The sequence below is a fragment of the Haliotis cracherodii genome, unplaced genomic scaffold, assembly GCF_022045235.1.
Source record: "Haliotis cracherodii isolate W230 unplaced genomic scaffold, xgHalCrac1.p SCAF_4, whole genome shotgun sequence".
In the NCBI taxonomy this organism is placed as follows: domain Eukaryota; kingdom Metazoa; phylum Mollusca; class Gastropoda; order Lepetellida; family Haliotidae; genus Haliotis; species Haliotis cracherodii.
Genome location: NW_027266297.1, coordinates 20102992 through 20119245, shown reverse-complemented (window position 1 = coordinate 20119245; position 16254 = coordinate 20102992). Strand labels below are relative to the sequence as shown.

Here is a 16254-nt window from a genome sequence, read left to right as displayed (position 1 = left end):
TGACCCTACACAAAAAGGTTTCCTCCATGTCTGTGGATCATCAAGGCGACGATGATAATGCAAACAAGACAAAAACAAAGAACACGCTGGATGCCGAATTAAAAGTTTACACCTCAAAGAAATTACCAAATATGTACAACAATGTTTACTTCCGTATGACATCACTACCGGTGACCGACTTTAGCAAAATGGCGTGTACACTGATAACAGTACGCGGGATTTCCAGAGGAGGATTTTCGTTGATTGAGGGATCGTATATACATTAATGTGTCACGTAAGTAATCAGAAACATTCCGACAATCTGCGTACTGTTATTTGTTTACCATTTTTTTCCAATGTAACAAAGAGAATTAGTCAGAAATGCAGATAACTACCGTCGTCGTTGTGCGTGATTTAGCGTCAGTCATGGCGTCACACTTGTACGGTTTCTATTGAATTTACCACATCATTGTTATGTTTATACTTGGAATTCCATTTTTAGTGCAACGATACTCTTCCCATTAATATTCTCAAACGCGTGATCGAGTCAATGCATGTAACAATTAGACGAAAGTACCCCTAAACATGCAACGCAGTGTAATATCTGAATATTTTGCTTTGTTTACATTTCAGGAAGTACAGTTTTCCAAACACAGTGTTAGTTTCCACACCTAATTTATTTCGCATGATTTCATCTCGATAATGATTTCATTGGTTACAAATTTGTCATTTGTTTCTGAAATATATGAGGAATTGAGGGATGCATGTAAAGCAGCTGAGTTTGAAATATACCTGATCGAATAGACGTCTCATAACCCGCATTTGTAAACACAATCCAATATGGCGGCACGTACAATTCGGCGTTCGTGAATGTGTATTTTCCAAAACATTCTAAACGATTCTAGGCTTATCAGCGACGTTTCAGTATTATCATTAGTGATTTGATACCTGTGATCACTAATATGCATTTTTTCTACTTTAACTGTTTGAGTAAATATCCAATATTTAGATTCTAAATTCACAGTAAATAACGCCCTGAATTGTGATTTGGCTAGATTTACAATGTACCTAATTTTCAGAAGTCACTTTCACTAATTTTGCTTTGCCTAAAATAACAGCTAATGATGAACAGAAGAGTGAATTCAAAACTGCGAAGTGTATTAGTTTGCGTGAATTATTTTGAATTTTATTTGACTTCGAAATGAGGGTTGAAGAGTAGGGTCATTATTGTGTCGCTGTGGCATCCAGGAATTTACACTCTAAAAAATGATAGCGTTGACATACCAGCAGCTAATGTAACTGATAATAATAACAAACAAACTCGCAGACCTGGACGAGTTTGTTTTTTTATTATTATTATTATTATTATTATTATTATTATTATCAATTATTACACGGTCCTGTGGTTCAACAAGGCGTAGGTGAACATTCGACTGAATCACGAGCAACTTATCAATGACTTACACTCAGGAAAGTAGTCCGTCATCATCTGACCTCAGGTCATCACTATGGAGTAGCCAATCACGGGCCTGGAATTCGATCTCACACATATGTTTGATACCAGTTATCTCAAACGGGTTTCTCACCCACAGGTGTGTAAGAAAAACATTTATTAAAAGCAGTAACCTGCTACCCAGAGTTTAGAAGCACCCCAAACAAAACGATCTTCCATAATCGACCTGCAGGAAACACAATTTTTTTGGATAGGGTTCGAAATTCTTTTTGTCTTCTACGACGTCCGCGCGCTAAATTACCGTTCATCCATACTCACTAAATTATTCAACTTTCTAGTCAAGGCACACCACCAAGGCAAACGTCGCTTCAACCCAAGCTCTCATCACCACAACACGCATTGCCAATATCATCGGCCTAACCCCTCCCGTCCAGGCCTTACCCTATTCGTGTCCAGGCCAAAGTTTCTTTTAACCATAGGACGTAGGTTTTAATCCCCTTTACTTCGTAAGCCCTTTCTAGTCTTAAATATCAGCTCAACCGATACATCTTATATCTCTATATGCTATACGTTAACCAATCATTGCAACTTATACCTGTGACACCCTCAATGTATTTAGATAGGACCAGCTGTATTGGAGATACCGCATTAGACTGACTGGTGTTGCTATAGTGTGTATATTCGCCTGTAAGATCTACTCACACACGCACGCACAAATCGGTATATAAGTATATAAATAATACCATTGAACGTGATATTTGAAATCAATTTCACGTAAGCAGTTAGTAGATACAGCTGCTGTGTTAAAACGTTAGGTAGTCTATTGTAGATTAAATACCTCTTAATTTATTTTATTTTAATTTGGAACCGAGCGTTTTATGCAGAGTAAGGTAAAGTTGGCCATCCCTTCATGTTCTCTTTTTTGGTGAATTGCTACACACCAAAATCCTATTTACTATCTTAATATGATTTTATTTACATAATATTTGCACAGTCATGTATTTATGATATTTGATGATAGCTTTCTTTCGTGGAGAGTGTCAAGGCACCCAATTTTCTTTGTCCGTGGTCAAGGCTCGCATTGTGCTTTACCATAACGTAGGTGCGAGTCTGTTGTCGTGCATGCATATTTGAATGCGTGGTGTGCTTGTGTGGTGTAAAATACGCACCATAATACAATTAATTTTGAGTTGTTTGCGCATAAATACGCAATATAACAATTCAGTAACCTACAGTATGACAACACTGTGCGTAATTAGTTTAGCTTTTTCAGCTTGCGTACAGGTTAACATGTATTTCTTCACACACATTTTCTTAACGACAATTTACAATACATCCGTGTCAATGTAGCAGTAAGGAAAAGACTTTAAATTCACGACTGTCCGTTTTCCTGCATTCTTCCTGTTACAAAGACAGCGGGCGGGTCTTTTGTTTTGGTCACATCGAACTCCCTGAAACATCTTGCTCGTTCATTCAGGAGCAGTCAGTCACCACCTGCGTCAGATGAATCACACCCCACAATAGCAAAACAAATAGTAGCACATCACTTTCATGTTATTCCGACTACAACAGCGTGGCGGTTTGAAAAGACAGTCGTAGTGTACGGTGTGGGTATGTCATGTTAAACTTGGGACTCACTTTTCCCCTCGCCCGTGTTGATGTCAAGTTATATATGAACGTTGGCTCCGAAACAACAGGTAAATATCGTTATTGAAAAGTTGTGAAACATGAATCTGTTATTTCTTACGATCAATATCGTCTCTGTATTTACCGCCCGATTTCACATTTAAATCTCAATAATAATAATAATAATGATGATGATAATAATAATAATCTTCCTTTAATCACTTATATTTACCAGTTATAATGGGTGGGTTTGATTAACGTGGAGGTTCTTCATGGTAGAATTATATTGTGCACTTCTGCACACATTTATTTGTCTGATGATCCTCTCGTGAAGCGTGTCAAGACTCGTGATGAAAACAAGGCATTCCACAGTTTTCCTAAACGATCCAAAGGTGTGGGGCATAATCTCAATGTCAATGCTGATTTTTTTGACGGTTCTGTACTGCTGGACAGTACGCACATGAATGTCAAACAAGCGCCATATCAAATCGGCCAAGTTTTTCAAGAAGAGGCTTTCTGAACGGCCACGGCATCAAGTTTATGTGCAGTGTGTTTCGGATTTCTGTTGTAAATGTTCAAGATGGATGATGTCATATGTTAATAATAGGTTTTAGGGAGTATATGGATTCCATTATGTTGTCGGGTAATCAAGGAAAATAGAAATTAAATAATAACCTGCTTTTCGAAGAAATACGACGCAAATCAAACTCAGCTGATGCGTGTCTGTACTAATTTTTTTGTACTTAATGTCTGTGGGTATTTAGAGAATTGCCGACAAACCAGGAGGAATTTTTTACAGATTATCTATCCCGAGTGAAATAATTGTATAAGCCTTGACGAGGAACGTTCAACATTCACAGACGAGTGAGTGAGTGAGTATGGTTTTACGCCGCTTTTAGCAATATTCCAGCAATATCACGGCGGGGGACACCAGAAATGGGCTTCACACATTGTACCCATATGGGGAATCGAACCCGGGTCTTCGGCGTGACGAGCGAACGCTTTAACCACCAGGCTACCGCCCCTCATACACGAAAGAAATGTAATCCGGAATAGTGTGTTGAGAGTAGGATATTCTTTATACACCCAACAGTCTTTTTGTCTGAGGGAATTTGTGGTTTCCTGATTCCAAGTGGAGACATCAGCTGAGCTGACCAGTTGTTTGAATGATGTCACATCACATATTTTGTGACGTCATAAACGATGGATGAATTCATCTTCAATTATTTGCAAAAATGAGTATATATATATATGAGAGCGAGGGTAATAAGTGAATACTAACATGAGTTTCGTAAAATCAGTATGGCACACATGTTATTATAATACTTTCTTTATTACACATTACACAGAAAAATGCCCCGATAACGACCACCGTGTGATGTCATTGCGACATAGGTCAAACTGACTGTTTGATTCGGATTGTTTGAAGCTGCGATTTTGTATATTGTATATAGCACGTGTTGCATCGCATAACTAGTAAAATCGACAACACCATAACATGTCTTGTATTGATATAGCTGTCACAGGTGTCCTTGTCGCCTTTACCTTGAGAAAATAACTGATTGAAGCCAGATTGCATGGGAGTTAATGTTGAATTAGTGTTCCCACAAAACCGTCGCACTGAAACGTGGACCAGGTATCTATTTCAGTGTTATTTTTAATAAAAGGTTCGAACCTGTTAAGGATTAGCAATGACTCGGAAACTTTTGTCTTCTCTTCAAAACCTAGATTCCCCCAATAACGGTCCATTTTTAGTTTTGTTTGTATGTTGTTTAACGCCGTACTCAGCAATATTCCAGCTATATGACGGCGGTCTGAAAATAATCGAGTCTGGACCAGGCAGTGGGGATACGATGACATGCATCAACCAATTCAGCGAGCCTGACCACCCGATCCCATTAGTCGCCTCTGACGACAAGCATAGTCGCCTTTTACGGCAAGCATGGATTGCTGAAGACCTATTCTACCCCGGATCTTCACCATTTTCAGTATTATAGCCAATTTTCGTTTGCTTCAAACGCACGAGCACCGGCTTTCATCTACGTAGATGATACTTACATTTAGAGTGTGGCTTGTGTCATTCTCCAGGAACTTCGACACATTGAACTGAAGATTTACTTCATGCACTCCTTAGACAGTACCTCGATAAAGACATGTCAAGGTATAAAGTCAGACAAATAGGTCATGTTAAATAATCCAGAGGTTATACCGTGTATATAACTGACCCGGAACTAGTGTCCATTGCTCGATAAAATATTATCAGAATCGATAATTTGATAATAGATGATACTTTCTTCTACGTAGATTATTATATTATTCACGTAGATGAAAGTATCTTCTACGTAGACCTGAGCAGTAGTATCTACGTAGATGAAAGTATCATCTTCGTAGGTGTAAGTATCATCTACGTAGGTGTAAGTATCCTCTACGTAGATGTAAGTATCCTCTGTAAGTATCCTCTACGTAGATGAAAGCATCCTCTACGTAGATGAAAGCATCCTCTACGTAGATGAAAGCATCCTCTACGTAGATGTAAGTATCCTCTGTAAGTATCCTCTACGTATGTGAAAGCATCCTCTACGTAGATGTAAGTATCCTCTACGTAGATGAAAGCATCCTCTACGTAGATGTAAGTATCCTCTGTAAGTATCCTCTACGTAGATGAAAGCATCCTCTACGTAGATGAAAGCATCCTCTAAGTAGATGTAAGTATCCTCTGTAAGTATCCTCTACGTAGATGAAAGCATCCTCTACGTAGATGAAAGCATCCTCTACGTAGATGAAAGCATCCTCTACGTAGATGAAAGCATCCTCTACTTAGATGTAAGTATCCTCTACGTATATGAAAGCATCCTCTACGTAGATGTAAGTATCCTCTACGTAGATGAAAGCATCCTCTACGTAGATGAAAGCATCCTCTACGTAGATGTAAGTATCCTCTGTAAGTATCCTCTACGTAGATGAAAGCATCCTCTACGTAGATGAAAGCATCCTCTACGTAGATGAAAGCATCCTCTACGTAGATGTAAGTATCCTCTACGTAGATGTAAGTATTCTCTACGTAGATGAAAGCATCCTCTGCGTAGATGTAAGTATCCTCTACGTAGATGAAAGCATCCTCTACGTAGATGTAAGTATTCTCTACGTAGATGAAAGCATCCTCTACGTAGATGAAAGCATCCTCTACGTAGATGTAAGTATCCTCTACGTAGATGTAAGTATTCTCTACGTAGATGAAAGCATCCTCTACGTAGATGAAAGCATCCTCTACGTAGATGAAAGCATCCTCTACGTAGATGTAAGTATCCTCTACGTAGATGTAAGTATTCTCTACGTAGATGAAAGCATCCTCTACGTAGATGTAAGTATTCTCTACGTAGATGTAAGTATCCTCTACGTAGATGTAAGTATCCTCTACGTAGATGAAAGCATCCTCTACGTAGATGTAAGTATTCTCTACGTAGATGTAAGTATTCTCTACGTAGATGAAAGCATCCTCTACGTAGATGTAAGTATCCTCTACGTAGATGTAAGTATTCTCTACTTCCATTGGGAGAGGGTTATTATGCCAAAATGTATATGTGACGGGATATTTAAAATTTAATTGTTGTTGAACCCCCTATACAACTTTTTAATGGAAATATCATAGTAATATGATCAGATATACTTCCGCTCCAGTCTTACCTACGTAGACCAGATGCATGAGACCAATTGTGGTGACGGGCCAATTGCAATCTATGGAAATATGAACATGCCATCGAAGCATATGCCACAACAGAAGAGGATCCTGTTGCATGTCTTTCAGAGTGGGATCAGTCAGGGTGTGATATTGTTATTGATAGAAAGCACAAACTGCAACAGAAGAAACAGAATTGGAATAAACCCATTGTGTCCAAACAAGCTGTTATCCAAAGTCTGGCTGCCCTAAGGAAAAGGTTTGTCGTGACATACTCATTACACGTAAGCACCATTACATTAATTGTTTGATCAAAGAACTTGGTGTAAGTGACATATCCAATAATGCCATATACAAGGGCCAATATGTTGACCGAAGAACCATGGATCAGTACTTTCAACTTTTGACTTGACTCTAAAACCTGAAGACGTTGTCCATTCCTCTCTTGTACTGGATTCCAGCTCCATAAAATTCCGCACAAAGAGATATATTGCTGGGTTCAACAAACTTACCATCAAATGCCTGCCTAAAAGATTAACCGTAACACTTAATACAATCAATGAAGGGATTTCTTAAAATTCACAGAAAGTATTTGCGACAGGTGCAATTAATACTATGTGGATTTTCAAAAACTCAAAGGATATGCTTGACATTTTTTGCAATCTCAGAAAAGAACCAAGTTCATTTCTGTCAAATAATTGATTTTTTAACTTTGTATACCAACATCCCACATGACAAGCTTAAGGGAAAACGTCACTCTTTGATCCACGGTACCATAGATACAGTTACATATCTATCTTCTGAGGTTTAGGGACCGCCTCCGTGGTCTAGTGGTAGAGCGTCCGCCCGGAGAGCGGAAGGTTCGGAGTTCGATTCCCGGAGTTCGATTCCAAAAGACGTTAAAAGATGGTATTTGTTGTTACCCTGTCTGGCGCTCGGCATTGAGGGGCTTAAACAAGGACTGGTCGGCTCGGAGTCAGTATACTGTGTCTGAGCGGGGTATTCATCTAAAACTGCGGCACGGTATCTCAGTGGGTTAGCACTATAAATCGGCATTAATCCAGACTAGTACAAGCAGCCACACACACGTGCGTGCATGTCGCTATATGAGTGCAATACTCTTCCAAGGACGCGACGTTAAAGCCCATTTCACTTCAACTCACCTCAGAGGTTAAGGACAATTTATCAATAATGAAAGCAAATGTGAAGTTTGCTGGGAAAACGATATGTGAAGTGCTAGACTTCCTCATTGATAGCATCTATTTATAATTCAGAGGTAAGACATTTAGGTAAGAAATGGGAATCCCCAGAGTCCCCTACTTGCGGATATGTTTCTTTGTACATATGAATCGGAATTTCTGCTCGGTTTGGCAAAGTCAAAACAAGGTAATTTGGCCTTATGGTCTGATGTTCAATGACCATAAACTGACAATTCCCTTCCACTGATTTACCCACCTAGAAATAAAGTAGACCTGTGGGACCGCCTCATGATCATCTGTGCAATATTTGGGCCTCTCCTTGGGAGTGTGTGACAAGAGGGATGACTTCAACCTTCCAATAGTCAACTTTCCCGTTGTGTCGGGCAGATTCCAGCATCTCCAGACTTTGGTGTTTACTTTTAATACTTTTGAACTATAATCGATCATGCTTTTTCTACCACGATTTCTAAGAGCGTCTGTTGCTCAGAAGTTGTTTGATCAAGGTTGCCATATTCGAGTTTCAAGGGACTTTTTGGTGAACGTGAGGGAGACGTTTCTTGGTTTGGCGCATCGGTGATGGAAGTGGTGTCCGATGCGTTTCTCTGTTTTTGGCTTGTGCTATATGTTCCCGTGTTTTTTTCGGGTTGGCTATTGACTTGCCTTTGCATGTGTTTGTGACGAGTGCCGCCAGTGGGGCAGGGTGCTCTCGCCTTTTCGCGATAGTGTTTGATAGTGATTCATAGATACATGCTCGTGGTATAACCAGAAGCGTGAAGTCGACTCTGCTGTTGGCAGAGATTTCTAATGAATATGGGGGCAAGGGTGGCCCAGTCGCCTAAGGCGCTGCGATTCGAAATGCAGAGTTGCGTCCCTTGGGCACGCAAGAAACCTACGATTGTTGGTTCGAATCCTGGTTCGCCCCGATTATGTTTGTAGGTTTGTCAGCATCATACCCGTGCTCGTGGGTTTCACCGAAGTGGTAAACGGTTGAGACTGGCATCACTTCGGGCTTTCCTCCCACATCAAGCTGACACGCCGTGATATAACTGGAATACAGTTAAAAGCGGCGTTAACCCCAACTCACTCACTCATATGAAAATGGAAAGGGTTTTATTTTATTTTTGGCGTAATGTATTCAAAGAAATAAAACATGACGCTTGTCGCGTTTTTGTATTTGATGATGTTCCGCGTTAAGCCTTATCATGCCAGGAACCAAGCATGAACTTCACACATTGCGTTAAGCGTTAACCACTAAGTTGTCCGACCGCTACGACTTATCGACTACTTCTGTCTAATCCATGATTTCGTGACGATTGATCATTGACGTTTTCTTTACTGTATACACAAGCAAATTAATTATAACTTACCTTCCTCACAAGCAACGTTTTTACAGTATTAACAGATGTTAATCAATATGCTGTGGCAGACGTTTAATTATGTTCCTTATTGTACTGAATTTCAACACGCGTGTGTCGAGGACATGCCTATTTAAAAAACACACTTTTAAAATGTGCTACCGTATGCGATTTCACTATTTGACGTGGGCGACTCTAAGCCACTCTTTGACGTGTGTTGACTCACTAGTTGTTTGACGAATGCTATTTCACTATTTGACGCATGCGACCCCTATTTGACGTGCTCCAACCCCTGATATGACTTGTGCAGACTCCCTGTTTGACATATACTATTTCACTATTTGACGTGTGCGGACTCCCTGTTTGACATATACTATTTCACTATTTGACGTGTGCAGACTCCCTGTTTGACATATACTATTCCACTCTTTGACGTGTGTTGACTCACTAGTTGTTTGACGAATGCTATTTCACTATTTGACGCATGCGACCCCTATTTGACGTGCTCCAACCCCTGATATGACTTGTGCAGACTCCCTGTTTGACATATACTATTTCACTATTTGACGTGTGCGGACTCCCTGTTTGACATATACTATTTCACTATTTGACGTGTGCAGACTCCCTGTTTGACATATACTATTCCACTATTTGACGTGTGCGGACTCCCTGTTTGACATATACTATTTCACTATTTGACGTGTGCGGACTCCCTGTTTGACATATACTATTTTACTATTTGACGTGTGCAGACTCCCTGTTTGACATATACTATTTTACTATTTGACGTGTGCGGACTCCCTGTTTGACATATACTATTCCACTATTTGACGTGTGCGGACTCCCTGTTTGACATATACTATTTCACTATTTGACATGTGCGGACTCCCTGTTTGACATATACTATTTTACTATTTGACGTGTGCGGACTCCCTGTTTGACATATACTATTTTACTATTTGACGTGTGCAGACTCCCTGTTTGACATATACTATTTTACTATTTGACGTGTGCGGACTCCCTGTTTGACATATACTATTCCACTATTTGACGTGTGCGGACTCCCTGTTTGACATATACTATTTCACTATTTGACGTGTGCGGACTCCCTGTTTGACATATACTATTTCACTATTTGACGTGTGTGGACTCCCTGTTTGACATATACTATTTCACTATTTGACGTGTGCGGACTCCCTGTTTGACATATACTATTTCACTATTTGACGTGTGCGGACTCCCTGTTTGACATATACTATTTCACTATTTGACGTGTGCAATCACTATAGGACGTGCTAACTCCCTGTGTCATGTGTGCTTACTCTTTATGTGTCACATGACCTAACTCCTGATGAGATCTGTGCTAATTCCCTAATTAACGTGAGTTAATTCCGTAGTGCAGCTCTGACGTGACTTTAGCTAACCTGAGGATCGAATCCAAATGTCAATATGGCCGCTACAGTAGCCATATCGTCACCTCTTTTCTAAATGCAATGTAAGTTGATATATAAGTAGTAAGTAGTTCTGCTCAACGTCAATGTTACGTTTATTACGATATATTTAAATTTGACCATGATTTGACCTGTGCACGTTTACCAGACTCTTAAATCATATCATGATATATTTCATCACACTGTAATCTATTCAGAAACCGCTAGACCAGTGAATCTGACACTTCAAATGAATGTGTTAACGACAGTCGTACTTAAAAATCTACTTATTTATGGGGTTTTCTCGTCCAATTTAATGCAAAAATGTCTTCCGTCTTTCACGATATTTAATTTTGGACCTTTGTGTTGACGTTGCTCTTACATTCTTAAAAAAACAACGTTTTGGCTCTGTACACATCTTCTCTAAAATTAGCATGTACGTTTGTTCTATTGATGGCTTACTATTTTATATAGAATTATCTGTGGACAGTAGTGTTTGTAACTGACTTAAGTATTTATTCAGAAAACATGTTATTGTGAATGCTGACAGCACGTTTTGTCATACTGCGGTAACTGTTGACATTTTTTAATTGTTGACTACATATCCAGGTGAGCTACAGTGCCGTGACACTTTATTTCTTTTTTATATATATAACAGCTCACTTTGCTAGTTTTTTTGTGTAAACTTGCAAGAATGTAACGTCCTGTATGAATTGAAACACTGTTAAATACATACATATATCTGCACCTTAGAAGATCCATTTCGTCATGATTGCCAAAATAATTGTTCCTTTCAGAATGTTAAGGCTCCTGAAGAATCACCCTTTCCTAGCTTTGGCGACCCTCCTGGGCGGGCTCTGCTGTTACCTCGTCCTGGTCGAAGACGTATTCCTTCTGGAACGCCCTCTCTATAAACTGAACACAACTTTCATTAGCGATATCCACAGTGCACCAGTTTTTGAAAGCGGCTATATTGCAAAAACGGGTGGCGACAGTCTTGTCAATAGAGTGAAACAAAGCATTACAAATTATATCCTTCCAGAAACACCTACTGCTCCGGATTGTCTGGAAGCCAATATATGCAAAGATTCAGCAAACAAAACAGATATATACTTTTACAAACGCACAGATTTCGATGAACTTGTGGAAAAGCCTTTCGATGTTAACGCCTCAATAAGCCATGCAGTGCCAGTCGTGCCAAGAATAGTCCACTTCTGTCTGTTTTCAAATGGTACTACCATTTTTCGTTTCCATTACATGATAGCAATCCTTGCCGCGTCTCGTATCGCGAAGCCAGAGAAGATTTACTTCTGGCATGACAACCTCCCGGTTGGTGAATACTGGAAAGAGACGAGACAGAAGGTGAAGAATCTGTACCTGGTCCACAGAGACAGGCCCACCAAGATCAGAGGAAATGACGTCAGAGTCATAGAACACGTCGCTGACATTGTGAGACTCGAAGCACTGCTGGAATATGGAGGGATGTATTTCGACACAGATTCTATAGTCGTCAACCCAATTGACCCTCTCTTAGTCCATGACGTCACAATGGGCCATGCGGTACCACGTGTTTTGGCAAATGGAATAATGTTTTCTAAACCATGGTCAGACTTCCAAAAGGTATGGCACCACGAGTACAAGACATTCAAAGACAAAGAATGGGGCTCCCACTCCGTGGTCAAACCGTATCAGCTGTCCCAAAAATACCCAAACTTGATTCACATTGAACCAGCATCACTCTGTAGACCAAACTGGAGGGAACTAGCGTACCTCTTTGGTGGCAAGAAATGGAACTGGCAGAAAAATAACTTTGTGGTTCATCTGTACATGAGATTTGGTCCAAAGGGGAAGCGAGAAAGGAACCGAGAAAACATAAAGATGTGGAACACTACGGCGGGGAGTATTATGAGGTACATATACTATGGGGATGCTCAGTTAATAAACGATAAGGACAAAAAGAGTTGAAACAAACAGATGTCCTGAATTGGTTTGATCCTGACTGATGCTGATGTTGATATAGATGGTGTCAATCTAATATTATCTATCTATCTATCTATCTATCTGTCTGTCTGTCTGTCTGTCTGTCTGTCTGTCTGTCTATCTATCTATCTATCTATCTATCTGTCTTTCTGTCTGTCTGTGTGTCTGTCTGTCTATCTACAGTAAACTACGGTTATAACGAACACGCTTATAACGAACTGGAGGATATAACGAACTTACTTTTTTTGTCCCGACTATTTGCTGTAGTTATGCTGTATATTTGCTTATAACGAACTACGGTTATCACGAACTAAAATTAGCAGTCCCTTTAAGTTCGTTATAACCGTAGTTTACTGTATATATAAACAGTTATTTGCATCATATGTCGCATATAGTACAATGCTGTATTTATTCCCGTCATTTTTATCATACTCCATCAATGGCATTCACCGCACTGGTAAATATTATGGAAACTCACAGAGACAGTGCTGTGTTAATCTGCACATCCATAGATGTCACTGGGTATGGCGTGTTGTTGATGATCGCCATTGTTAGTTGTCGGTCGTTTATTAGTATAATATAACGTATAAAAGTATAACAAACGAACTTTGTTTCGCGTCTCAATGAGATACAATATTGATTTTATTTTTGATTGTTTTGTTTATATATGCAGGTGGGTAAATGTACACAGGTACAAATTGTGAAGCCCATTTCTTGTGTTCCCCGCCGTGATATTTCTGGAATATTGCTAAAAGCGGCGTAAAGCCATACTCACTCACTCACTCACTTAAATTGCAACATATGGCACAATTACATTAAACGGATCTGTAACCACTCCCGAAAACAGAATTGTACTAAGGGGCTGAGGCATTTCAGTATGGAATAAAACTTATCCTATCCTACATTGGTGAGTAATATATATAGAAGTTACAAGTTATGTTTACAGTCGTAGATTTCTTGCATACCTATGACCGTGGGTTCGAATCCCAGCTTCAGCAACATATCTGTCCTCTTGGGTTTCACGTAAAGGTGTAAGACCTGCAACACTTGGCTCTCCTCCCACATAAACCTGACAGGCCGCCATGTTACAGCAATGCTGTTTAAACTCAACTCATTCGCTAATTCACAGGCTGTATCTGCCCCACGAACTGAGTGGGTTTGACGTCTTTGTCACGTCAAAGGATTACTACTTTTGACAAGAGGCAAACCACAGGCGCAGTATTGTTACACTGTCACTATACACGATGCTGACCTCACCCTTTTTCAGTACTGGTTGGTTAAGTCCGTGTATGTCTTCTCGTCACCGCAGCACCAATGATCTGATGACAACCCACTACAGCATTCGTCACCACTCGCCCCTTTCCGTTACCTGCAAGAAGACTTGTCCCCCCATCGATGAATGTTATGTCCGAAAATACAACAAACCTATCAGAATGCGCGTATGATTTCAAGTTCTTTGTCAAAGAATCCCTAAGAAATAATTTTTGATTTTACATATGTCTTGCATCTAAAAATATATCCAAGACACAGTTAAATGTGTTCAATCATACTGTATAATTCCGCATGCCCAGATGTGCTTTAAATTGCATCTGAAATATATATAATATATGGGGAAATATATGTGAACCATACGCAACGAGTTGACAATTGTTTTTGGCATGCCCGTTTGCGCTAAGATGCATCTTCCCGAGGCAAGTGAGTAACTGACTATAAAAGTCCAGTTTCCACCCTTGCCGAACTAGGCTGGTATTATGGAGTTTGATTTTGGCTGGGCTAACGAGTCTATGCATAGTCCAATCAAAATCGTGCACCGAAATTGAAATCCGGTTTGTAAAATGCCTGCAGATTTCTGTCGATTGCAGGATTTGCAAAGCATGTGCACCACCAACTCGTTGTCAACAGATATTTTCCAAGTCTTTTCATGTTTTTAATCAAGGTGCTCACGTGATTTGATGCACTTCGCTATGTAAGACCCGTTTTATAACAATATAGATCTTGATTATCAATCAGATCGTTTTGACTGGGCGCCACCTTTTTGTTTGAATCAAATGCAAGTGATACGAGAGGTGGAATCTGATTGGTCCATAGGAGAGGCTTAGAAGGAACATAACTCGTTATAACCACTGGTGGCGCTACGATCGAGCCCAGGAATTCCAGCCTAGTTCGGCAAGGATGGAAACTGGACTTTTATAGTCAGTTAAAGCCTTTGCCTCGGGAAGATGGCTAAGATGGAACCCGGTCGCAAAAATGGCCACGACAGGGGCACGAGTCGCTATTTCGGCTTGTCCCGGAATAACACGAGTTGGTCATGAATGCCATTACAGGTCAGCTCTCTCGACCTTTACGGCACTACTTTCAAAATGGCGATTTCCCTTTCAAACTATAGCTTGACAATATTTGACAAGGTTCTCGATTTAAAGTTTGAAAACTGAACAAAAGAAACTTCTGGAATGTCCTGTGGCTGAGGACAGTTTCCCGTTTCAAATGCTCAACCAATGTAAGCGATAGATAGACGATGTCTAGGATTCGGAATCAGTCGCACAACCCGTAACTGTATACCGAATACCCATGTTAACCTTTACATGACCTGTAATGGTATGTCCTATGATCTTTGTGTGGCGGTAGCGAGCACTAAGCTCTGATTAGAATCAGAGAGCAAGTGTTAGGTTTAACGCCGTGATGCAGGTCTCAAACGTTTACCACTTTGTGAAACCTACGAGCACGGGTATGGTGCTGACAAACCTAGAAACATAATCGGGGCGAACCGGGATCCGAAGCCACAATCATAGGTTTCTGGTGTGTCCAAGGGACGCAACTCCGCACTGATAATAGCATCTTCCCGAGTTAACTGACCATAAAAGTCCAGTTTCCACCCTTGCCGAACTAGGCTGGAATTATGGAGTTACATTTTGGCTGGACTAACGAGTCTATGCATAATCCAATCAACATCGCGCACAAAATCGAAATCCGGTCAGTAAACTGTCGTGTAGATTTCGGTCGATTGCAGGATTTGCAAAGCATGTACACCGCCAACTCGTTGTCAACAAATATTTTCCAAATCTTTTCATGTGTTTAATCAAGTTGCTCACGCAATTTGATGAACTTCGCGATGTAAGACCCGTTTTATCACACAATTGAACTTAATTATCGATCAGATCGTCTTGACTGGGCGCCGCCATTTTGTTTGAATCAAATGCAAGTGATACGAGAGGTAGAATCTGATTGGTCCATAGGAGAGGCTCAGAAGGGACATAACTCGTAATAACCACTGGTGGCGCTACGATCGAGCCAAGGAATTCCAGCCTAGTTCGGCAAGGGTGGAAACTGGACTTTTAAAGTCAGTTAACTCTCTTGCTTCGGGAAGATGTGCGAATAGCAGCGACTTAGTCGACTGGCAACACGTGCCCCCATAATTGTAACGAGATCGTCTCATTGTACTATAATTTGACAAGCATGTATTCATGTATTTATGAATCTAACAATGCGTTGGTCTGACGTTGATTAATGAATAATTTGGATACTCGTATATGCACGAGGCCGACGTATGGTTCTCAGT

At 40.2% G+C, this 16254-nt stretch overlaps 1 protein-coding gene across 2 annotated transcripts; it reads left to right on the top strand.

Annotated features, from left to right (window-relative positions):
* Nucleotides 1–204: 204 nt before the first annotated feature.
* Nucleotides 205–13230, top strand: LOC139480138 (uncharacterized). Of its 2 annotated transcripts, none has more exons than XM_071263168.1 (2): nt 205–274; nt 11516–13230. In XM_071263168.1, exon 2 carries the CDS (start codon nt 11517–11519, stop codon nt 12681–12683), a length of 1167 nt encoding a protein of 388 aa, XP_071119269.1. In that variant the 5' UTR covers nt 205–274; nt 11516; the 3' UTR covers nt 12684–13230. The 2 variants fall into 2 exon arrangements, with proteins under 2 accessions (XP_071119269.1, XP_071119270.1); XM_071263169.1 differs by lacking the exon at nt 205–274 and adding an exon at nt 3093–3129.
* Nucleotides 13231–16254: the final 3024 nt, after the last annotated feature.

What these genes read in the sequence shown, in the direction of transcription:
- LOC139480138 (XM_071263168.1), top strand. Translation starts at nt 11,517, where the DNA reads ATGTTAAGGCTCCTGAAGAATCACCCTTTCCTAGCTTTGGCGACCCTC.